General features: G+C 42.3%; 3 protein-coding genes across 7 annotated transcripts in view; all 3 read left to right on the top strand.

Annotated features, from left to right (window-relative positions):
- The first annotated feature begins 941 nt into the window (after positions 1-941).
- On the top strand, positions 942-10,629 carry LOC120064676 (biogenesis of lysosome-related organelles complex 1 subunit 1). The gene is made up of 4 exons (XM_039015298.1): positions 942-1,101; positions 3,052-3,124; positions 4,025-4,157; positions 10,265-10,629. The coding sequence occupies exons 1-4, from the start codon at positions 1,041-1,043 to the stop codon at positions 10,373-10,375; spliced, it is 378 nt and encodes a 125-aa protein (XP_038871226.1). The 5' UTR covers positions 942-1,040; the 3' UTR covers positions 10,376-10,629.
- Positions 10,630-18,256: 7,627 nt separating this feature from the next.
- LOC120065517 (retinol dehydrogenase 7-like) lies at positions 18,257-21,684 on the top strand. Of its 3 annotated transcripts, XM_039016578.1 has the most exons (6): positions 18,257-18,462; positions 18,686-18,721; positions 18,917-19,242; positions 19,558-19,816; positions 20,100-20,263; positions 21,021-21,684. In XM_039016578.1, exons 1-6 carry the CDS (start codon positions 18,431-18,433, stop codon positions 21,239-21,241), a joined length of 1,038 nt encoding a protein of 345 aa, XP_038872506.1. In that variant the 5' UTR covers positions 18,257-18,430; the 3' UTR covers positions 21,242-21,684. The 3 variants fall into 3 exon arrangements, with proteins under 3 accessions (XP_038872506.1, XP_038872507.1, XP_038872508.1); XM_039016579.1 differs by lacking the exon at positions 18,686-18,721; XM_039016580.1 differs by lacking the exon at positions 18,686-18,721 and having other exon boundaries at positions 18,258-18,462; positions 18,920-19,242.
- Positions 21,685-24,256: 2,572 nt separating this feature from the next.
- The window catches only part of LOC120065516 (glutaminase kidney isoform, mitochondrial-like), a 37,547-nt gene continuing 36,628 nt past the window's right edge, over positions 24,257-25,175 (top strand). The window contains exons 1-2 of one of the 3 annotated variants that reach the window (XR_005478683.1): positions 24,257-24,650; positions 24,885-24,981. Coding sequence is in view for 1 of the 3 variants with exons in the window: in XM_039016574.1 (XP_038872502.1) it covers positions 24,433-24,650; positions 24,885-24,981 (315 nt within the window). In the remaining 2 variants the exon portion in view is untranslated. Of the gene's footprint in view, positions 24,651-24,884; positions 24,986-25,175 lie in introns of all 3 variants that reach the window. The other 2 variants (XM_039016574.1, XM_039016575.1) reach the window with 2 other exon arrangements.

The following is a 25,175-nucleotide window of genomic DNA, read 5'->3' as shown; positions in this document are numbered from 1 at the left end:
GTTTGTAAAATTCACTATAGCTGTGTTCAAATACTCATACTAACAAACTGTATACCACATACTTAATGAGTATATACTACCTACTATATACTATTAGTTCATTTTAGTATACTGTGAACGAACGGTATCCTTTCAGTTGAGTGTACTAGCGGTACAAACATTATTGGGCACAGTCAACAGCACAAAGGTCAAGAAGGTAGAGACAACAATACATCATACAAAGCAGCCACAACTGTCAGTAAGAGCGTCCATGATTGAGTCTTTGAATGAAGAGATTGAGATAAAACTGTCCAGGGATAAACCAACAAGTGATATATGTTTCAGTAAGTTTGGATTTTTTGCATATATAGTAATGGTTATCAACTGTACTGCAGGGATGGAACGTAAGTAGCAAAAAAATAGAGGTTGTGGTGGCAGCTGCAGAGAGATATTTGGGTGTGAGACTTCAGAAGAGTTACAGGGTGTGTTAAGCAGTGGTGTCCCATCTTTTCAGGCTGTTGGCCTGAAGTAGGACTAAATAGATTGAAATAGTGGAGTATGGTATGTTGTGAGTGTAGTGTTAGATGGTTTGGTATTTGTTGTATTTTTTATAATTTTTTATTGTATACTGCAGCCTAGTATGTGGCAGTAATGCAACATTTATTGGATGCCAACCTCCGTTAAAACTCATTTAGGCTCCTGAGTGGTGTAGCTGTCTAAGGCACTGCATCTCAGTGCAAGAGGTGCCACTAGAGTCCCTGGTTCAAATCCAGGCTGTTTCACATCCGGCTGTGATTGGGAGTCCCATAGGGCGGTGCACAATTGGCCCAGCATCGTCCGGGTTTGGCTGGTGTAGGCCGTCATTGTAAATAAGAATTTGTTCTTAACTGACTTGCCTCGTAAAATCATTGGTTACATTTTAAAAAGAAGAAGACGAAGAAGATCACGTGGTACAAGTCTCTTCCGCATTTGGTGGTCTCGTGACAACAGCTTTGAGTTCTGATAGCTTGCTAAATTAAAATATCTCTGATTAAAACAACTGAACGAACAACAAAGTAAAAATGCTTTCTCGTTTATTAAAGGAGCACCAATCCAAGCAGAACGAACGAAAAGAACTTCAAGGTGAGAGGAAAGAAGGTATCGTGCGAAACTGAAGTTGTCTGATTAGCTAGCGATAGTTATGCTAAAACAATACTACTAAATATAGCTAGCTAACTAATTTGCGAGCAGCAACGTTGAGCTTGTTCGAGTTAAGTTACTTGTGTTCCCTAACCTAGACTGACACAAAGGCAGTCAACTGTTGGAAATGCATGAGATGGGACAAGTATTGTGAATTTCGTGACTAACTGCATGTATAACTAGCTTATTTTAACTAGTAAATGGCCGTTCACACCAAGGTCGATAACTAACTATAACGATATATTATACATAACTATGACACGTTGGCGAGCATCCACACTAGAGGAGAGTGTATTGTTATACAGTACTGTCAATCAACTTATCAAAACCTCCTATTGCTCGCTGTAGGCCTATGAATAAGGTGGTAACACAGACCATTCAGTGCTTCCGGGTGTGTTAGTTGCCATAGTGACTTTTTCCTCCTTCCAAATCAAATTTTATTGGTCACATATACATATTTAGATGTTATTGCAGGTGTAGTGAAATGATTGTGTTCCTAGCTCCAACAGTGCAGTAGTATCTAACAATTCACAACAATACACACAAATCTTTGGGTTTTAACGGCAGTTGGGTATCCAATATGCTGCATTACCCCCCCCCCCCCCCCCCCCCAACTGGATTATAATATACATCCATTATACTTGGGGGTATATATTCCCTGAATAGGTTAGCTGTAGTTGAGAGGCAGCAGAGAGGCCAGGTGTATAGTTGCTCAAGAAGCCTGCTGTAACCAAAGTTAGAAACATATATGCAACACATCATTCATTAGCTAAACATTAGGCATAATACTGCAGTGAATAGGCTATAGGCCTACCCAATGAATTTCCACAGTGAAAGATAAAAAGATAATTTAAAAAAGCGCATTATGAGATGACAGGCAGCCTAGGATAGGCTACACTGCGTAGGCTCCCCAGGCTGCGCTCTCAGTTCATGTGGGGTTCATATGGGGCTCAAATCTCCCCAATTTATTAAGCTTTTTAAGGACAAGAACATTTTTTTTTTTTTTCACCTTTATTTAACCAGGTAGGCTAGTTGAGGACAAATTCTCATTTACAACTGTGACCAAATGTTCATACCTAGGCCATAACAACACAATGTAATAATGCATATATTTTTTGCAGTGAATGTCATTTCAATAACCCTGTGTTCTGAATGCATGTTTCATTCCCAAATAATAAAAATCTGATCGGCAACCATTTGGGTCAGTAAATTGTATTTTCTAGACAGTTTACAAGGTCCAGAAAGGCACATTAGCAACCAGTCAGTGTGTATTTTGTCAGGATGTTATCAGCGTTAACAGATACTATTGGTAAATATGTGCTGTTTGTTGTGGATTATAATTCTCCCAAAATGTCCTAGAATTAATGTTGCCAACAATATGCTCACATGTCTAGTTGCCCAGGCAAGTTTACTGTGCGCTCCTCTCTCCTCTCCAAGCAGCCTCGCACACCTAGAACTAAGAACACTTCAATGGAAGTGTCCCTTCATTGGAGGGACAGGGGGGAAAAATCACTCTGAAAGTGATCCAAAACGATGGCTCTCGTTCTCCACTATTTTTGTAGTTATCGTAGTATGAATGCACCTGTTAACTTGAATTAGATTATAACAATAAAACAGTTATCATCTTTGGTGTGGACGGCCCTTAACTATGGTCCCATCATGCAACGACAACAACAAATTGTATCTAGTTCTGTGTTAGTAGAGGAACTCACACAGATGCCCTGGACCAAAGCTAGCTAGCGCATAACTAAGTAGCCTCAGAAATCAGCTAGCTAGCTTCTTGCTTCTTCTTGACCTGATGGCTAACCGGCTAGCTGCACATGCTGCCATCTCCAGCGGAGGCAAATTCCATTCACCCATGACATGACAGCTGTTTTCTTTTTCCCTGCACAGAGGGACGTAGACGAGAGGCAATTACTGCTGCCACCTGTCTAACAGAAGCCTTGGTGGACCACCTTAATGTGGGGTATGTAATGCCCTGTTTGTAACTTACCTGTTTTATGTGACCCATTCTATGTCCTATTGGTTCAAGTCCTTCAGCTGTTCAACTCAGCCAAATCAGCTCAAATGGCTTGACACGTGACATATTAGACATTTGTTGTAACCTGCATTGAAAATGTTTAGCTACCGTCTTCTGTTTGAGTAGCCGTGGCTTATTATAGCATGTTATAATTGAAGAATGCCTGCAAAATTGAACCTTGTGGGGGCACTGTCCCAGACACAGATTAAACTTCATCCTGGACTAAAAAGCATTTTTAATGGAGATTCTCAAGTGAGTTGTGTTTTACAGGCCTAGGCATAATCTGTGTTGGAGAAACTACCCCCTGTTTGTGTGCTTAGCCTTCAATCACTGTGTTAACCAATGATGGCATGTGACTCCACAGCAGAATGTACACTGGTAATATAGAATCGTTATGACAGCTACATAAAGGCCAAACCCAAGAAAAGCATCTCAGTGAGCCACAGTTAGACGTGACCACCGTTGTTGTGCCGCTACATTATATTGTCGTTAACAAAAAGAGGAGAAAGTCAAGTGTAGTAACTTTTCTCTCTCTTTGAGATTTAACGTCAAGGAGTTTATTAAGGACATCATTTTACACCTTTTCAGGAACTGTCAGTCTACTGTCCCTTCCCATAAGATGTAATCAGATCAACCTCCTATTGAATAATGGAACTTAGTTAGCTTCCATTCTTGTGCCAAACTTTGCGTTCATTTTCTGATCATCTCCGAACTCTTGTGGCTGATACCGTTGTTATACACATCTATATTGTGTTATAACGTCTTATTGTAAGTAACATTGTTTTAACATGTGCTATACATGTTATAGCCCTACTCATCTTCCAGTTACTGCGTGTTTAATTCCAGGGTGGCCAAGGCGTATGTGAACCAGAGGAAGCTGGACCATGAGGTGAAGACGTTACAGGTGCAGGCCGGCCAGTTCTCCAAGCAGACTGGCCAGTGGATTAGTATGGTGGAAGGCTTCAACCAGGCCCTGAAGGTACACACACACAGTCAACCCTATATGGTCTTAGATTAGGAACCAACATCTCTAAATCTTTTGGTGAGTGGTGGCAGACAACATGTTTGAGTGTTTTTAAAGATGCCAGGAGAAGTGGTATGGGGTATTTTCTTTCTGCAACCAAATCAAAGGTATCTTTACTATCCCTAGAGACAGAAGTTAGATTGAACAGTTCCACTCCTTTTTTGATGTATCATGAGCTCTGTCATTTATCCAGTGAAACATTCTAACGTTCAAAAGCAGTTTAGCCAAGGTCATATGTGTGTGTGTGTGTACACACGTATGTATGTATGTATGTATGTATGTATGTGTGTGTGTGTACACGTGTGTGTGTGTGTGTGTGTGTGTGTGTGTGTGTGTGTGTGTACACATATATATATGTGTGTGTGTGTGTGTGTGTGTGTGTGTGTGTATATATAACATATATATATTTTTATTTTCATCCACCGTCACAACAGGAGGCCTTTTACCAGGCTGTCGTTGGAAATAATAATTTGTTCTTAAATTGACTTGCCTGTTTAAAAAGAGGTTAAATAGGCCTCCCGGGTGGCGCAGTGGTCTAGGGCACTGCATCGCAGCGCTAGCTGTGCCACCAGAGATTCTGGGTTCGCGCCCAGGCTCTGTCGGTCCGTGGGGCGACGCACAATTGGCCTAGCGTCGTCCGGGTTAGGGAGGGTTTGGCCGGTAGGGATATCCTTGTCCTATCGCGCACCAGTGACACCTGTGGCGGGCCGGGCGCAGTGCGCGCTAACCAAGGTTGTCAGGTGCACGGTGTTTCCTCCGACATGGTGTTTCCTGGTGCGGCTGGCTTCCGGGTTGGGTTGTGTTTCGGAGGACGCATGGCTTTCGACCTTCGTCTCTCCCGCTCCCTAACGGGAGTTGTAGCGATGAGACAAGATAGTAATTACTAACAATTGGATACCACGAAAAAAAAGAGGTTAAATAAAAGAAATATACAATTACAGTAGGCCTCAAGCACATCAATATATATCTGACTCACATCTGACTCACAGATATAAACTGACTCACAGATAGCTACTGTTCTACCAAGACCACTCTTTCTCAGCTGTAAGACAATCTCTGTGCTGTGTCTTTGTTAGCATAGTGGAGGTAACTGAGATATGAAGGAAATCCAAACCCTTGTTGTTGAACATCAAACACAACATTCCCTCTCTCTGGCCTTCTACAATGTTATCCTTGTCATATACTGCAAACTGAGAAAAGAAGGTGTCACTAGCCTGAGGGACCTTGGCTTGGTCAGGGAGAGGGGGAGCGATGCTTTATTACCGTCGTCTGAGTCATCTCAGATATAGCTCGTTTTTTGCTTTTTCAAGAGGATGACTTTCAGGACATTCTGACAATGAGATGAACCTCCATCATGTCTGGTGCTCATTCAAAGTTGACAGTACCACCCCCTTGTGGCAGGAAATTGTCATGACCATTTTCCATTACCATTTTCCACATTTTGTTACATTACAGCCTTATTCTAAAATGTATTAAATAAAAAAATGTCCTCAATCTACACACAATACCCTATAATGACAAAGCGAAAACAGGTTTTTAGAAATTTTCGCAAATGTATTCAAAATAAATAACAGAAACCTTATTTACATAAGTGTTCAGACCCTTTGCTATGAAACTGGAACTTGAGCTCAGGTGCATCTTGTTTCCATTAATCATCCTTGAGATGTTTCTTGATTGGAGTCCACCTGTGGTAAATTAAATTGATTGGACATGATTTGGAATGGCACACACACCTGTCTAGATGAGGTCCCATAGTTGACAGTGCATGTCTGAGCAAAAACCAAGCCATGAGGTAGAAGGAATTGTCCGTAGAGTCAGGATTGTGGCGAGGCACAGATCTGGGGAAGGGTACCAAAATATTTCTGCAGCATTGAAGGTCCCCAAGAACACAGTGGCTTCTATCATTCTTAAATGGAAGAAGTTTGGAACCACCAAGACTCTTCCTAGAGCTGGCCGCCAAGCCAAACTGAGCAATCGGGGAGAAGGGCCTTGCTCAGGGAGGTTACCAAGAATCAGATGGTCACTCTGACAGAGTTCCTCTGTGGAGATGGGAGAACCTTCCAGAAGGACAACCATCTCTGCAGCACTCCACCAATCAGGCCCTCTCTCAGACCATGAGAAACAAGATTCTCTGATCTGATGAAACCAAGATTGAACTCTTTGGCCTGAATGCCAAGTGTCACGTCTGGAGGAACCCTGGCACCATCCCTACGGTGAAGCATGGTGGTGGCAGCATCATGCTGTGGGGATGTTTTTCATCTGCAGGGACTGGGAGACTAGTCTGGATCGAGGGAAAGATCAAAGGTGCAAAGTACAGAGAGATCCTTGATTAAAAACCTGCTCCAGAGCGCTCAGAGCCTCAGACTGGGGTGACGGTTCACCTTCCAAGAGGACAACGACCCTAAGCACACAGCCAAGACAACATGGAGTGGCTTCGGGACAAGTCTTTGAGTGGCCCAGCCAGAGGCCGGACTTGAACCCGATCGAACATCTCTGGAGAGACCTGAAAATAGCTGTGCAGCGACGCTTCCTATCCAGCAGAGCTTGAGGACCTGCAGAGAACAATGGGAGAACCCCCCCCCCCCCCAAATACAGGTGTGCCAAGCTTGTAGCGTCATACGCAAGAAGACTTGAATATATAATCACTTCCAAAGTGTCTTCAACAAAACACTGAGTAAAGGGTCTGAGTACCTACGTAAATGTGATGTTTCAGTTTCAGTTTCCATAATACATTTGCAAAACATTTTAACCTGTTTTTGATTTGTTATTATTGTGGTATTGTGTGTAGATTGAGGAAAAATAAATGAATTTAATGCATTTTAGAATAAGGCTGTAACGTAACCAAAGCAATACTTTCCGAAGGCACTGTACAAGTATTTACACCCCTTGACTTTTTCCACATTTTGTTGTGTTATAGCCTGAATTTAAAATGGATTAAAAAAATAAATAATAATAATAATAATTGGAAAAGTATTATTATTTTTATAATCATCACTTCCCTACACAATACCCCAGAATGTCAAAGTGGAATTATGCTTTTCAACATTTTTACAAATTAATAAAAAAATGCTGAAATGTCTTTAGTCAATAAGTATTCAACCCCTTTGTTCTGGCGAGCCTAAAAAATTGTTTAACAAGCCACATAATAAGTTGCATGGACTCTGTGTGCAATAATAGTGTTTAACATTTTTGAATGACTACCTAATCTCTATACCCCACACATACAATTATCTGTAATGTCCCTCAGTGAATTTCAAACACAGATTCAACCACATCATGAAAATGGCACTAGAGGGGATGGCTGCCGTTTTACGAGCTCTTGACCAATTGTGCTATTTAGTGTTTTTTATTTTTTGCATTGTTTAACTTATTTTGTCTCTTATGACTGAAAAGAGCTTTTGGTTATCAGAACAGCGATTACTCACCTCAAACTGGTGTGTGTCTATTTGTCAATAATAGCTGGTGTCTAATATTGAGGAAGTCTCAAGGTATTGCTTGCCTGAGGTAGAGTACCTCATGATAAGCTGTAGACCACACTATCTACCAAGAAACTTTTCATCTATATTTTTTCGTAGCTGTCTATTTACCACAACAAACTGAAGCTGGCACTAAGACCACACTCAACGAGCTGTATACGGCCATAAGCAAACTTGAAAATGCTTTTCCAGAAGCGCCGCTCCTAGTGGCCGGGGACTTTCATGCAGGGAAACTTAAATCCGTTTTACCTCATTTCTACCAGCATGTTACATGTGCAACCAGAGGGGGAAAAAAACTCTAGACCACCTTTACTCCACACACAGAGACGCATACAAAGCTCTACCTCACTCTCCATTTGGCAAATCTGACCATAATTCTATCCTCCTGATTCCTGCTTACAAGCAAAAACTAAAGCAGGAAGTACCAGTGACTCGCTCAATACGGAAGTGGTCAGATGATGCAGATGCTACGCTACAGTACTGTTTTGCTAGCACAGACTGGAATATGTTCCGGGATTCAGGAGTATACCACCTTAGTCACCGGCTTCATCAATAAGTGCTTTGACCAGTCGTCCCCACGTACATATCCCAACCAGAAGCCATGGATTACAGGCAACATCTGCACAGCGCTAAAGGCTAGACCTGCTGCTTTCAGGGAACTGGACAGTAACCCGGACGCTTATAAGAAATCACGCTATGCCCTCAGACGGGCTATACGCCTTTCATGCTTGCTTCAAGGCAAGCAACACTGAAGCATGCATGAGAGCACTAGCTGTTCTGGACGACTATGATCACTCTCTCCGTAGCCGATATGAGCAAGACCTTTTAAACAGGTCAACATTCACAAGGATTACCAGGACGTGTAGTTAGAGCATGCGCAGACCAACTAGCAAGTGTCTTCACTGATATTTTCACCCTCTCCCTGACAGAGTATGTAATACCTACATGTTTTAAGCAGACCACCATAGTCCCTGTGCCCAAGAAAGTGAAGGTAACCTGCCTAAATGACTACTGCCCCGTAGCAATCACGTCGGTAGCCATGAAGTACTTTGAAAGGCTGGTCATGGCTCACATCAACACCATCATCCCGGAAACCCTAGACCATTCCAATTCGCATACCGCCCCAACAGATCCACAGATGATGCAATCTCTATTGCACGCCACAATGCCCTAACCCACCTGGACAAAAGGAACACCTATGTGAGAATGCTGTTCATTGACTACAGGTCAGTGTTCAACACCATAGTGCCCACAAAGCTCATCACTAATCTAAGGACCCAGGGACTAAACACCTCCCTCTGCAACTGGATCCTGGACTTCCTGACGGGCTGCCTCCAGGTGCTAAGGGTATGCAACAACACCTCTGCTTAGTCCCTTCCTGTACTCCCTGTTCACCCACGACTGAGTGGCCAAGCACCACTCCAACACCACCATTAAGTTTGCTGACAACACAACAGTGGTAGGCCTGATCACCGACAACGATAAGACGGCCTATAGGGAGGTCAGAGACCTGGCAGTGTGGTGCCAGGACAACAACCTCTCCCTCCAACATAGTTAAAGACAAAGGAGCTGATCGTGGACTACAGGAAAAGGAGGGCCGAACGCGCCCCCATTCACATCGACGCGGCTTTAGTGGAGCCGGTCGTGCGTTTTCAAGTTAACCAACAAACCATCTCGGTCCAAACACATCAAGACAGTCGTGAAGAGGGCACGACAACACCTTTTTCCCCTCAGGAGACTGAAAAGATTTGGCATGGGTCCCCAGATCCTCAATGGTTCTACAGCTGCACCATCGAGAGCATCCTGACCGGTTGCTTCACCGGTCAGGTGATGGCAACTGCTCGGCATCCGACCGTAAGACACGCCCAGCCCAGTACATCACTGGGGCCAAGCTTCCTGCCATCCAGAACCTCTATACCAGTGGTGGAAAACGTACTCAAAATGTGAAGATACTTGGGGGGATAAAAAGAAACGGAATAGAGCTAAGCACTGGAAAGTTCCTAGAGAAAATTGGTTGTCTGCTTTCCAACAGACACTGGGAGACACATTCACCTTTCAGCAGGACAATTACCTAAAACACAAGGCCAAATCTACACTGAAGTTGCTTACCAAGAAGCCATTGAATGTTCCCGAGTGGCCTAGTTACAGTTTTGACTTAAATTGGCTTGAAAATCTATGGTAAGACTTGAAAATGGCTGTCTAGCTATGATCAACAACCAACTTGACAGAACTTCAAGAATTTTAGAAAGAATAATGTGCAAATATTGTTCGATCCATGTGGGGGACTCTGGGATTTTAGTGTTTTTGTAACTGCTGTTTCCTGCTATCTAGAGCCTTAAATGACAACACCTGTTGTTTACGAAGCACGTGATGAATAAAATTAGATTCTATTTGATCCTATGGTTCTAAGATTAACTTAGCCTTAAGATACGTTTGAGAAACCGGACCCTGGTCATTACCAGAATAACTAAAACAGTTATGCATTTGTAATCTATCTGTGCAGGCTACTTATTCATGTTTTAGTTCTAACCCTTCCCATTGTATCTTTAGCATTGGCTCCTAACCTTTTATCTTTCTCTTGACCAGGAAATCGGTGATGTGGAGAACTGGGCTCGCAGTATTGAGATGGATATGAGAACCATCGCCACAGCTCTGGAGTACGTGCACAAGGGACAGCTCACATCAGCCTCTTCATAGACACTCTGAACCTAAACCCAGAACTGATGGACTGCTGCTAGCATTGGTAGCTGAACACTCTCACTGTGAAAGAGGGGGTGGATTCACAGCGGATACCACAATTCTGGACCCAAAATCCCGATAAGCCATCTATCTCAAAGGACGATACGTGGGTTCAGACATGACTACAGCTTTAAGGCTCTGTCCAGTGTTCATGAGTGACACATTGCGTTACAGTAGGTATGTCTATGGACAAATAAACCTTATTGATCAGAGCATCTAAGTCCCATCGGCAATGTTGTTTTGTTAACAACACTTGAATTGTTTAAGGTCTATACCACATATAATAACTTTGTGGTGGAAATATATAACTGTCCTACTATGTGTAATAATGGGCCATAACCTCACATAACTCACCTCTCATAACCTAATGGTCCATGTGAATTTAGCAACACTCCTAATAATAATGATTTAGCCGTTCACACAAACATTATTTCGCCAGTGAGTTGATCAGTGTGGGAGAACAAGACAAAGCATATCTAACGAATCCATTTTTTACGATCTTCTCCTGCGAAGATGAATAGTTCCGATTGCGGTGCTAGTCTCTGTAAATGTATTCCATTTCCCTATTCCCATGGAGGATGAACAGGACAGCTAGCTGACACGGAACCCAAACCGGCTGGGTGCGTGTGCCATTGTGCATAATGTATTTTGTCCCCCCACACCAAACGCGATCACGACACGCAGGTTAAAATATCAAAACAAACTCTGAACCAATTATATTAATTTGGGGACAGGTCAAAAAGCATTAAACATTTATGGCAATTTAGCTAGCTAGCTTGCACTTGCTAGCTAATTTGTCCTATTTAGCTAGCTTGCTGTTGCTAGCTAATTTGTCCTGGGTTTCTAATCATTGAGTTGTTATTTTACCTGAAATGCACAAGGTCCTCTATTCCACCAATTAATCCACACATTAAACGGTTAACGGAATCGTTTCTAGTCATCTCTCCTCCTTCCAGGCCTTTTCTTCTCTTGACTTTATATTGCGATTGGCAACTTTCATAAATTAGGTGCATTACCGCCACTGGCCTCGTTCGTCTTTCAGTCACCCACGTGGGTATAACCAATGAGGAGATGGCACGTGGGTACCTGCTTCTATAAACCAATGAGCAGATGGAAGAGGCAGGACTTGCAGCGCGATCTGCATCAGAAATAGAACTGACTTCTATTTTAGCCCTTGGCAACAGGCGCGTGGGTGAAATAATTGAATAATATACAGCCTGTAAAAGTGGAACAAAAGAGGCACGTTTGTGTAAAAGTAGCGTGGGTAAATTGGATTTATTGCATGTAATTACAAGAGCCAGTCTCCTGTTTAGAAAGAGACTGCCTAGTAACTGCCTTCTCCCTGTCTGACTAAAACTACCTACCCTGGTTGTTGCAAAATTCCTGAATGAATATTCATCGTAAGTTTACATGCACACTATTAACCCAATGTTAAATGGATTGTGGCAGTAGGCAGATCATGTAATAGTCATTTACTCCTTACTCTGCTTATCTTAATCGGCATACGGTCATAATCGAAGTAAGCATATGCCGATTTTAAACATGTGGTTTTCTGCGCGATCTTTCAAATGATTAAGACATGTAAGAATCTTAATCAGAGTTCCAGCGGTGTGTTTGACCTGCACATGTGCCAGAACCAGCAGCACACATTTCCTTTAAATATACAAGTGACGTTCGTTAAAAAAAAGTATGCATCTTAGAAATAGTTTTCACATACAAACTTTATGGGTCCGAACTCCGACTCAAATAGGCTCCCCAAAAATAACATGGTTGCTGTGGGAGAACGTTTATTTTGATTGGTGATTGTCTGCATTGATCAAAGTCCCATCAGGAAGCCTGGTTTCAGATGTGTCCATGGAAACAGGATTTTGGGGGGGAAATCGTCTTCTTGTAAACATTTGAAATCAAATTGTTATATTAATTGGACTATGTGCACATAACCGTACTCATTCATATCAGTCTGGGTTAGCAAGGCTAGCTACCTCTACCTGTATAATAAATGTGACGGTAACATCTCAACAGTCTCTTGCTCCTGAAAACCTTTTGGATCATGTATGTTCCTCTTCAGTTAATAATTCTCATCTACTGTATGTCTTGTAGCCTGAGTTTGTCTGTTTACGCTATCATGCCAACTCATTGTCATGTCTAAACACATTGACGGCAATGGAGTCGGTAAATCCACAAACAGATCTGGGGGACTAGGCTATATGTCTTGTCCACGAGGGAAAATACTTTTCTGTTAACTTTTCTGTTTTGTTGTGATGCTTCTCTTTTCTTGAATGAAGACATGAAGTGGCGGACAAACTCTGACATTTGTATTATTGTTGGGTTGTGGAATCCAATTAATCCAGCTACAGAACAAAGTCAAGCAATGATTAAAAAGATACCAGTTAATCCAGCTACAGAACAAAGTAAAGCAATGATAGAAAGATACCAGTTAATCCAGCTACAGAACAAAGTAAAGCAATGATAGAAAGATACCAGTTAATCCAGCTACAGAACAAAGTAAAGGAATGTAATGTTGCGTCACAAGGTATTGGAGCTCAATCCCATTCTTGTTTGGTAACCACTCTCTTTCATAATTTCTGACAACATGACATTTGTGTTGTTGCAATGCACAAATTAATCTAAAATACAACAAGAATCTCAACCTTAGGTGATGAGCCCAACTAACTTTTACCAGAGTTTTGTCACACAACACAATGCCACAGATGTCTCAAATTTCAGGGAGCGTGCAATTGGCATGCTGACTGCAGGAATGTCCACCAGAGCTGTTGCCAGAGAATTGAATGTTCATTTCTAAACCCTAAGCCGCCTCAAACGTTGTTTTAGGGAATTTGGCAGTACGTTCAACCAGCCTCACAACCACAGACTACGTGTATGGCGTCGCATGTGCGAGCGGTTTGCTTATGTCAACGTTGTGAACAGAGTGGTGGGGTTAGGGTATGGGCAGGCGTAAGCTACGGACAACGAACACAATTGCATTTTATCGATGGCAATTTGAATGCACAGAGATACCGTGACGAGATCCTGAGGCCCATTGTTGTGCCATTCATCTGTCGCCATCACCTCATGTTTCAGCATGATAATGCACGGCACCATGTCGCAAGGATCTGTACACAATTCCTGGAAGCAGAAAATGTCCCAGTTCTTCCATGGCCTGCATACTCACCAGACATGTCATCCACTGAACATGTTTGGGATGCTCTGGATCAACGTGTACGACAGCGTGTTCTAGTTTCCGCCAATATCCAGCAACTTCGCAGAGCCATTGAAGAGGAGTGGGACGACATTCCACAAGCCACAATCAACAGCCAAATGGTGGTCACACCAGACACTGACTGGTTTTCTGATCCACACCCCTACTTAAAAAAAAAAAAGAAGGTTTCTGCAGATGCATATCTGTATTCCTAGTCATGTGAAATCCATAGGTTAGGGACTCATTTATTTATTTCAATTGACTGATTTCCTTGTATGAACTGTAAGTAAAATCTTTGAAATTGCTGGATGTGTGTTTTATATTTTTGTTCAGGATATATAATGGTGTGTAAAAACAGTATATGTATTAAAAAGGTGTGTACAGCAGTAGATATATAGGATGAGCCATGACTAGAATACAGTAAATTCATATGAAGTTGGTAAAACAGTATGTAAACATTATGAAAGTGACCAGTGTTCAATGACAATGTACATGGGGCAGCAGTCTGGTACAGGGTAGAGTACAGGGTGGTAGCCGGTTAGAACAGTGACTAAGGCTAGTGGTGACTATTTAACAGTCTGATGGCCTGGAGATAGAAGCAGTCTCTCATTCACAGCCTTGATGCACCTGTACTGTCTCCGCCTTCTAAATGGTAGCGGGGTGAACAGGCCGTGGCTCGGGTGGCTGAGGTCCTTGATGATCTTCTTGGCCTTCCTGTGACACCGGGTGTTGTAGATGTCCTGGAGGACAGGCAGTGGGCCCCCAGTGATGCGTTGGGCTGACCACACCACCCTCTGGAGAGCAATGCGGTTGCGGACGGTTCTGTTGCCGTACCAGGCGGTGATACAGCCTGACAGGATGCTCTCAATTGTGCTATGGTACATACTGACAGCTACATAATGTAAGTCTAGTGGTAGATGGACATTTTCCATTGATTGGTCTTGACATCAACTAATCATTTTTTTGGTTTTAAATCACATAAATGTGTGCCAGAATTTAGTGGTCCCTGAATGTATTGCAGTTACTGGGCCCATAATTCCTCCTCCTTTATTCCTACCTTTATTCCCAACACACACACACACACACACACACACAGTCCATGTTTACACACAGTTTGCAGATTGTCTTATAGGATAAACTACAGGGATAAAGCCCTTTCTCTGCCAGTCACACACAGTGACACAACACAGGCTCCAGGGACCAAACTGTTACTGTCAGAGAGGGAGAGAGAAGAGGAGGTAGACCTGAGCCTACAGTAAACCACTGATAACAGGTAGGTTGGCATTTTCATTTCAGGGAAAAGGTAGGTTGGCAGTTTATTTCTAACATAATTATCAGATAATTAAAACAAAGCATTTTTGAAGTGATTCATGTAAAGTGCTACCCAATCTTTCAAACTTTAAAGTATTGTTAGATATGTACAAGGCGGCATAGCTGGTTCTGGTGCATGACATGTGTCCATTGTAATATATTATTATTTATTATTGAATTATTTACATAAATGTTAAGCTCTAAATGGACCGGGCTTCCTAAGCCTTTGCACTGATTTGCAAATGTTATTATCCAGAGGGGAAAGGACCATGAAGGACCAGCGTAAATAAGGACAGTTTCATATGCTCAGCTTTGTCATGTGGCTCGGCGATATGGCCTAAAAGTTCTTATCTCCATTTTTGTTGTTGTTATGCTTACTCTAAATAAACTTTGTTGTACAATTTAAAGGTCAAATACACTGCTTTTCAAACAATCAGCAATAATCTAATGAATTCAGGGTTTGTAAAATGTATACATAGGCCAAATATAAGCCTTCCACAACCATAAGACCTACTAATAATTACAAATAGTTTTAAACCTTTTTTGTTGTTGTTGCAATAATCACAGATCTGACTTTCAAGACTGTTTTATGAAAATAACCGTTTTGTTACAAATACAACCAGAACCATGCATAACGCACATACGCTAATAATGACTAACTTCTTAAAGCAGGCGGTATATAGAAAAGGTCTCCTAAACAATCATCTCAAGCACAAGCCCACGTGCTAGTGAGTAGCCAGCTAATCTGTATTATCCGACTTGGATCTGTTTGCTAACAAGGTAGAACAGTTGAATTGTTATGAACACACCCTTCTGTCCGTCTACGACTGTTTGAACAGCATGGTAGCCTGTCCACTTTGTTGAAATCTTATTTCTCAGAATGAGAACATGCCAATTCCTTGTGTAATTGTGTTTTATGCTTATTGCTCATTTATAAAAACACAGGTTAGACCACTAGTATAACAGTCTTTGGCTAAAATGCTGCTAGCGGTACGTGGTACCTCAATGCCGCGTGCGACAAACTTAGCATTACTTTTCCAGAATCAATGTTCATTGATACTCCCGTTTTAGTAGTGTCTGCTCTGCTCTCAATTTGAGGAGTTGAGATATAAAAAGGGTAGAAAGATTACCTTCTCCTCTATTACAGTACAATAATGTCTCACTGTGTCTCGTTGTCCATATGACCCATTCTGTTGGACCAAACCTCAAATGCAAATAGCGAGTTGAAACCATTTGTCAGAGAGCAAGATGTGATCTCTCATCGTTGTTGTGAATGGCAGGGGCTTGGTGTGAGTGGCTTGGTGTGAGTGGCAGGGGGAGGGGCTTGGTGTGAGTAACAGGGGGAGGGGCTTGGTGTGAGTAACAGGGGGAGGGGCTTGGTGTGAGTAGCAGGGGGAGGGGCTTGGTGTGAGTAGCAGGGGGAGGGGCTTGGTGTGAGTAGCAGGGGGAGGGGCTTTGTGTGTGTGTGTGTAAATGGAAGGGGCTTGGTGTGTGTGTGTAAATGGGAGAGGCTTGGTGTGTGTGTGTGTGTAAATGGGAGGGGCTTGGTGTGTGTGTGTGTGTAAATGGGAGGGGCTTGGTGTGTGTGTGTAAATGTGAGGGGCTTGGTGTGTGTGTGTGTAAATGGAAGGGGCTTGGTGTGTGTGTGTGTAAATGGGAGGGGCTTGGTGTGTGTGTAAATGGGAGGGGCTTGGTGTGTGTGTGTAAATGGTAAGGTGCTTGGTGTATATGGCAGGGGGAGGGGCTTGGTGTGTGTGTGTAAATGGGAAGGTGCTTGGTGTGTGTGTAAATGGGAGGAGCTTGGTGTGTGTGTGTGTGTGTGTAAATGGGAAGGTGCTCACAGCACAGGAGACCAAAAAGACCATGCAATTACATTGCTGATAAATACTTTGAGGGAAGAAATGTACTTGCTACGATTGTGATATGTTGTCTCACCTATGTTACGATTAATTCACTAATTGTAAGTCGCTCTGGATAAGAGTATCTGCTAAATGACTAAAATGTAGAATTTTAAGTCCTTTATTCCCACCCTTAAAACAAAGAGGTGCAAACTAGTTACTGTCCCCTCACCATCACACTAGTTACTGTCCCCTCGCCATCACGCTAGTTACTGTCCCCTCACCATCACACTAGTTGCTGTCCCCTCGCCATCACGCTAGTTACTGTCCCCTCGCCATCACGCTAGTTACTGTCCCCTCGCCATCACACTAGTTGCTGTCCCCTCACCATCACACTAGTTACTGTCCCCTCACCATCACACTAGTTACTGTCCCCTCACCATCACACTAGTTGCTGTCCCCTCGCCATTACATATCAGAGATGTGATGATTGAAATCGGTCGGCCTATGTGATGTACATTTAATGAGTGATTTTATGGCTAACATACTGTAGTTACAGGTGTACCAGGCAATATCCCCTCCTACAGGTGTTCTTATTGGTGTGTTTGTGTGACTGTTTGTACCCCCAAAATCCTATTTGGTCCGCCGTGCACCTTGCTTAAGTATGTCCCTTTCTTCCGTGTGATCCCAGGATGTCCCAATCTATTCCACCCAAGGCTTAATAAGTCTGCCGGGAGGCTAATAGGTTTTGAGAGGCTTAAATAGCTTGAAGAGAGGCAATGGGTTTTTTCTACAAAACAATCAAAGCCCTGTCTTAAACCCCTATCCTTGTTCCAGTGCCTCTTTGTTTCATAAGATCTATAAGAGCCTTATCCCAAGACTTCTCATGTGCTCTGAAGAAAACAACTGCTCATATTATGCATATCATTCTTTAAACACCTCACTGGAAAGCCCAGAAACACGTGTTTTAAGATGTCAGATTCAACTGATCCTTGTCAAAATAGGCCATCCGGTAAAGTCTATTCCAGATTCCACTGAATTGTTATTTTGGGGGATTGCACTGGATGTTTGGGTTAAATGATGAAAATGTCCCCCTTTTGTATCAAGATCTTATGATGATTTGTAAAGTTTTCTGCTGTCATGATGAAAAATAAAAGTTTAGCCAAGTGTCAGTTCACTGATAACATTTGAGATAATGTCAGTGTTCCACAGGTTTGTTTGCCATTTTTGGATTCTCCATGACGTTGAGCCCCCCCCCCCCGTTTGTGTCCCAAATTGCACCCTATTCCCTATATAGTGCACTACTTTTAACCAGAGTCATATGGCCCCTGGTCAACAGTAGCACACTATATTGGGTATAGGGTGCCATTTGGGCCACAAACGAGGTCGGGGGGAGGGCGCCGCAACGTCATGGAGAATCCAAAAAAGGCAAACAAACCTGTATCTGGCAATAACCACTTTAGTGAATATTTACATAACTAAGTACAGAGATATAGGTGCTGATCGGCATACAATGTTACAAGAGGACATGTAGACTACAGTGACAGGTTTGACTGAACGGCTCAGGTAGCGTAGACAACATTTTGTAATGTGTGTTATTTCCTAACACTTCCTGCAGGGATTAACTTCTCTACACCTCCATAAAATCCTCTCCCAGACCTCATCATGGATATTGATTCTGTGTACCAGTATTTAGGGTAAGATTTATTCATTCCATTTAACTCCTAGGATGTTCTTTTGGAAATAAGCCGATGTAAACCCGCATGAAAACTCCCACTCACTTTTCAATCAATGTCATAAGAATGTCAAAATATTTGCATGAAATTCTATCAATGTCATATTTCAACATAACTGATGTTGAACATCCATTTTTTTTTTTAAAGCCATCAACATACAGTTTTCTGTCTCATTTCAACCTAGATTTCAAGCACAAACCAACGATTCAGGGCCTTCAAGGTTTGATTGGCTTCAAGTGGATTTCATCTTTGTTGACAACTCAATCAAATACCAACCAAACGTAGATGTTGATTTGATGTTAATGTGAGGTCTTTGCCCGATGTGATGCTAAAGAAAAACATGACATCGGGCAAAAAAAAATATCAACATCATATTTCACCCTACACCCTCTCACTGTGCTCTCCTCTTCCCCAGCAGGGATAATCTATGGCTGTACGGCATTTCTACCTTCGTCGTTCTGTGGACGCTAGGCTGGCTGTACAGAGACAGTCTGGAAGTAGAGAACGTCAAGGAGAAGTATGTGTTTGTGACGGGGTGTGACTCTGGCTTTGGGAACTTGCTCTGTAAGAGGCTGGACCGGCGGGGGTTCAGGGTGATAGCTGGGTGTCTGACGGAGAAAGGGGCTGATGATCTGAAGAGGGCGACTGGGCCGTACCTGAAGACGGTTCTCCTAGACGTGACGAGCACCGGCAGTATACAGAAAGCCATGGAGTACACCAAGCAGGAGGTTGGAGATAACGGTGAGAAACCATTTGGAGTGGGGTTTATGTTACTCACTGCTAGGGCCAGGAGTTTGTTCTACCTATATTCCTGACTAGTAAAACTCTGTTTCCTAGCTGTAACCTATGGTTACCTATGGTTACCTGGTAACCTATGGTGACCAGACCCATCTAGGGTCTGGTCAGAGGGGCCCTAGATGTAACCATGACTCAAACAGCAGTTGTCAAATAAAACAGATGCATTTGACTTGAAATACACAGTGAATCCAAAGCTGAAAACATTTCTGACTAAATAATATCTTCATATTTCTCTCTCTCCTCCTCCCCCTCTCCCAGGACTGTGGGGTATCGTGAACAACGCGGGGCGCTCCCTGCCCATGGGTCCCACAGAGTGGATGAGGATGGAGGACTTCACCAGTACCTTGAAGGTGAACATGACGGGGGTGATAGAGATGACCCTCACCTTCCTGCCCCTCATCAAACAGGCCCAGGGGAGGATTGTCAACGTGGCCTCAGTGCTGGGTAGAGTGGCAGCTAACGGCGGGGGATACTGCATCTCTAAATTCGCTGTGGAGTCCTTCTCAGACTGCCTCAGGTAGGCTACTATAGTTTGTTTGGATCTTTGTAAGCCCACAATGCGGGTTAATCTTCCAGGTACTTATCACAACAACATATCTATAGTAGTCGTCACGAAGCTCAATTCAACCAAACCCGTATTGTGGTATTTACCTTTCTTAGACTCTTATAGTCCACTTTCATCTACTGTATTTCACTGAGCTACAATATTCAATAATACAAAATGATACAATGTTAAAGAGCAACATAGTGTTTTTAGAGAATGTATGCCAACCAAGCTTTGATGTCTACATTTTCCAAAGGAGGGATATCCACTACTTTGGGATTAGGGTGTGCATCATTGAACCAGGTTTCTTTAAGACAGCGGTTACCAGTCTGGATCCCATCGAGAGAGAGCTGCATCGCCTGTGGAACCAGCTCACACCTGAAGTAAAGGCCAGCTACGGAGACAAATACCTGGATAATTGTAAGTAGCAGTAGAAGTGGTAGTGGTAGTAGTAGCAGCAGTAGTAGTAGTAGCAGCAGCAGCAGAATAAGGTAATCTGCCGGATGAGACGTTGGAATAAACCACGGTCCTGTCCTTCACACACAGGGTTAAAACCAGGGGTTGGAACCGGTTCAGGGAACAGAACCTCATTTTTGGGGGGAGGAACAAAATCAGAACTGGGGACGAAAGTTATCTCTATACTGTTATGGAACAGAACAATTATTTAAAAGCGTGGGAACCAGTTAATGTTCTTTGATAATAATAATTTGGGGGGTGGTTATATTTGAATGTAATGTCAAGCTAAATGTAAAAAAACTTTTAACGATTTCAGGAGGTTTAAAAGGGAACAGAAAACAACAATATAAACTAACTTTTTGGGGGTTCGGACTGGTTCAGAACTTTATTTTACTGGTCGGAACAGAACGAAACGATTGGAAAATAATTTGTTCCAACCCCTGGTTAAAACCTCTAGTCTTGTTTAAGTGTCAATGGAATTTTCTGATAAATCTCATTAGTAGAAAATCCCATTGACATTTGTCTCAAGACTATACGTAGTATAGTATAGCTATCATGCTACAGCCAGCTTATCATCCAATTGGTTTCTGGCTTCAACCCCTCTCCTCTTCACCTTTCCTGTCTCCTCTGCTCTTCTCTCTCCTCTGTAGTCCTCCCATTGGCCGTACAAATTCTTAACAGTTTTAACAATATCCTCTTTTCCCCCCCTCAACCAATCCAGACATCCAGATCCAACGGTTGATCATGAATGCATCTTGTGACTCTGACCTGAGTAAAGTGACTAACTGCATGGAACATGCCTTGGCGTCTTCCTACCCCCGAACCCGCTACAGTGCCGGCTGGGACGCCAAGTTTGGATGGATCCCCCTCTCTTACATGCCATCCTGTGTCATCGATATTGGGCTGAAACTGGTGATGCCGCGTCCTGCTAAGAGTGTGTAGAGTTGCATTTAAAATAGTTAATAGGATACAATACAATACATAATGCAATACAATCCTATACTAAACAATAACAAAAACTGTATATTGTTTTGAGTTTAAACTTACAGAATGTAGAGTAGTCTACACATAACTTTACCTGGAAAACTTCATTCAATGCATTTCTTTACAGGCCTACTGTCGGTGTTTTGAAGCTAGATTATATCCTAGAGTTATGAAAGAAAACACCATGGAATATTTTAATAGTTATGTTTGGGAACCTACTGTGCCTTTTTGTCACCATTATTTATGTTGCTTAATTTCAAGCAATATTTTTAACTTTACAGGCAAAAGCTTTATTACCTACAACAAGCAGTTTGAACATACTCATCGTTCAATAAAGCTGTTATTATTGAAAGAACCGATGTCCATTATATGAACACAAATAATAAAATTAGACCAATTCATGATTTTCAAAGCTCATTGTCTCATTGTCAGACTGTTAGGATTTCTCCCTACTGTGAGTTGGTCAAAGTATTTCAAAACATAGCCTATAGGAACCATATTGGTCTGTTGATTTAACCAAACAGTTCATCATACAGTATGTATGCTCTGCTCTGTAGCCTCTGCCTAAATCGGTCCGTTATAAACAAAGTGACATTTATGTTGGTTAATGGTTACATGATGCAGATACTTGAATATTTGAATACATTGTATATTTGGCATCAAACCTTGTGTTTGTCATCTGCTAGAATATGGCATGTCTTCAAGCTTGATTGTACAGTACTTTCCCATTGGTCACTGTGCTGACTGAACTGGAGTGTGTAGCTCGTACATTTTTCAATCACCCACATGGAATAGTATGTCCTACAAACCAATTAGTAGATGGGAGAAGCAGGACTTGCAGCTCCACAAGTATCTAAAATAGAACCAAAGTTAATGGATATACCTACAAGATACACGTCTCTCCACCCTAACAATGGGAGTCGTTGTTCAGTGTCATGGCGGGCTGTCTAGCTGCAGCCTATACTTTCTCTGGATTGGTGGATACATCTCATTATTGTAAAACTTTTTGAATATTCGATGAGAGTTGGTGACGACAACCGCCTGTCTTCAATGGAGAGAGACGATAAAAGTTGCGGGGAAGTCACGTGTCCTACTTATATCAGTACACTCGTAACGACTTAAGCATTACGAAACTTCTATTGGCTTAAATATACCTCAAGTAGCAAATATATCTTTTTTGAATGACCAAATTTGACACTCATTGACCTCCATACAAAAAGTCCTTGCTTAGTGGACGAAAAAACGCCACCTGCTGGAGGGAGACGTATTTTCCTCCGAGTTGGGCCTCTCTCTTCCTCAGTGATAGAACAAGTTGTACTTTAAGCGCCTGTCAATACGGACCACGTTGAAGCTCGCAAGCAGTTTGGTTGAAATGAGTAAATAACATGTACGTGTAAATTAGTAATGGGAAGTTCGGCTCTTTTTAATATCTCAGATCTGTTCGACTCGTTCAGTAAAAAGAACGAATCTTCTGACTGACTCATTTCGTTCATTTGAGTCAGTAATGTCAAAAGCATGCAGAGACTGTATGTTTTTGGTTCTACAAAGGTGTGTCCATAATTTATTATTGTACCATGCGATCAATTACCAGTTCTAAACATGTATTTTTCTTCTCTATGATATTATTGCTGTCTGCAGTTGTTGGTCGGAGCAAGTCTCTGGAGCTATGAGCCAGAGAGCGTATTAATCCTGCTGTATTCACTGCGGCCAGCAGGTCAAACGAACGACAAAATGAACGAGTCAATCAGAAAAAAATGATTCACGACTCTCGATTCAGTAAAAGGAGTCGTTCAAAAATACCAAATCTTTCGCAAACAGCACATCACTAGCGTACATTTATGTTTGCAACGCTCCGGCACGCAACGCTCCGGCACGCAACGCTCCGGCACGCAACGCTCCGGCACGCAACGCTCCGGCACGCAACTGGTCAACAGGTGCAGAGCGTTCGATTTGCCTGCTGGGGGGCAAAGGGACTCGCTGCTCCACTAAAACCAATGACAACTGCGTGCCGCTTTCAAGAGATTGTTAAATACCTGTTAACTATTTGTTTGTAGTAATATCACCTCTTTAAGAGCGTAGTCAGAACTACAAATGTCTGAGTATTCCATGCAAAACAAATAACACATTTAGCTCTATCAGTTACATTATCAGCATTTGCCGATGTAACGTTACTGTTGGCTGATAATGTGTTTACTTTGCAAGCTACTGGTAGAAACGTTGTACAGTTGGCTAAACAGTGGTCAGTAGACCTAATGTACTTTCTCTACAATTAACGTAGGCCTACCTAGCGAAGTTAGCTAACGTTTTCCCCTTTTCAACATTGATTTTAGTAGCATTTAAGAATTGCTGCAGACATACATGATAGGCTACATTGACTGATGGACCACGTCTAATTTGCTTGCTAGTTAGCTAGCTAATAACAGATCACGTCAATATGGCTAGTTAACAAGCTAACTTTCAGGGTATAAACTAGATGGCTATATCCAGATATTGTTTGATTTGCTTTCCATATACTGTAGTGGTGATGACAGTGGTCCGACTGGCAACTTTACCAGGAGGACTTACCGATGTCAAGCTCTTTCCGAAAGCCTAATATCCGATGAAGCAAGATTGTTTGCTTAGCGTTACATGCCATATGGAAAAAATGATCAGTTGAAGTTTACGGATCATGAAAACCATGCAGTTGTTTGCTGTATAACTCAGATGATAGAGCAAAATGTGGAATAATCGGAAATATGTAGTTCTGACTATGGTCTTCAATGTGATAATATTAAAACCAAATAGTTATAAACATTTATTTAACAATCCTTTGAAAAGGGCACTGTAGTTGTCAATGGTTTTAGCCGAGCTGGGGGTTTCCTTGCTCCCCAGCAGCCAAATTGAACGCTCTGCACCGGTATTGTGACGTTCTGTTGATAATGACCTGCTATATATATACACACTCCGACGTCATAGGCGGAGTTGGCTGCTTGTGCCCTCATGACAAGTTTAGAACAGGAAAACGAGATTGCTGCCTAGATACCTGTAGTCGGTTGACCAAAACTGACTTATCAGACTACGGGTAAATAGTGGAGAAAGTACCGGAAATACTATCGAAAAGGTATCCGAAGGCAGTTATTTTCCTTAAATGCTTTTAAGTTAGTGTAACCATGCACTGTTTGAAAATATTATGGGTGACCAACGCAGCAGCTGTTGAAACTTTGAAAGACACGACTAAAATAGTTTTCAAAAAGGTTTGTTATAACGGTTTATTACCGCGTTGTCGTCGTAATGTTAAAGTTCAACCGGCACAATATTTCAACACAAGCTCAACAGATCAGCACCGAATCGGAACAACCTCAGACATGGACCACGTGCTTTCCAAACTGTGAGTTTGTGTTTTTATTGTTCCAGTTCATTTGTGTTATATATTGATTGGCAGATATTAATTTACTGTGTGTGTGCGTGAATCACATATAGGCCTATGTTATTGTATATCCAAAACAATGCTTGTCTCCATTCTCCTCAATCATCCATTACTCTTTATAAATAGCCAATCAAGTTGTGTATGTCTGTGTTGTTTAAAGCTGACAATCTCCCTCTTCACTGTATGTATATTTAGGAGCAGTGGGAAGGGTCTCTTCTCAGAGGTAGAAGATATGCTCTTCTACACCATCACAGAGGGCCAGAAACAAGTCCCCGTCTCACACTTTATCTCTGTGAGTAAGTACACACATCAGTTAACCTATACAGGAAAGAAGACTAGGTTGTAAATTAAATAGGTTACTCTGTCACACAACCCTCCTTGACAACAAACTCTCTCGATGTAGACATACAGCCACAAACACAAAAGCACATTCTTGTTCTCTCGCTCCCTCTGTCTTGCTCCCTCCCACACACACACACACAAAAA

The sequence above is a fragment of the Salvelinus namaycush genome, chromosome 20, assembly GCF_016432855.1.
Source record: "Salvelinus namaycush isolate Seneca chromosome 20, SaNama_1.0, whole genome shotgun sequence".
In the NCBI taxonomy this organism is placed as follows: domain Eukaryota; kingdom Metazoa; phylum Chordata; class Actinopteri; order Salmoniformes; family Salmonidae; genus Salvelinus; species Salvelinus namaycush.
This window is presented reverse-complemented; position numbering and strand designations above follow the sequence as displayed.

What these genes read in the sequence shown, in the direction of transcription:
- LOC120065517 (XM_039016578.1), top strand. Translation starts at nt 18,431, where the DNA reads ATGGATATTGATTCTGTGTACCAGTATTTAGG. An exon ending in TCTGTGTACCAGTATTTAGG is followed by an intron (nt 18,463 to 18,685) that starts GTAAGATTTATT and finishes ATTTCAACCTAG; the next exon opens with ATTTCAAGCACAAACCAACG. An exon ending in GCAGGAGGTTGGAGATAACG is followed by an intron (nt 19,243 to 19,557) that starts GTGAGAAACCAT and finishes CCCCTCTCCCAG; the next exon opens with GACTGTGGGGTATCGTGAAC.
- LOC120064676 (XM_039015298.1), top strand. Translation starts at nt 1,041, where the DNA reads ATGCTTTCTCGTTTATTAAAGGAGCACCAATCCAAGCAGAACGAACGA. An exon ending in CGAACGAAAAGAACTTCAAG is followed by an intron (nt 1,102 to 3,051) that starts GTGAGAGGAAAG and finishes TTCCCTGCACAG; the next exon opens with AGGGACGTAGACGAGAGGCA. An exon ending in GCTTCAACCAGGCCCTGAAG is followed by an intron (nt 4,158 to 10,264) that starts GTACACACACAC and finishes TCTCTTGACCAG; the next exon opens with GAAATCGGTGATGTGGAGAA.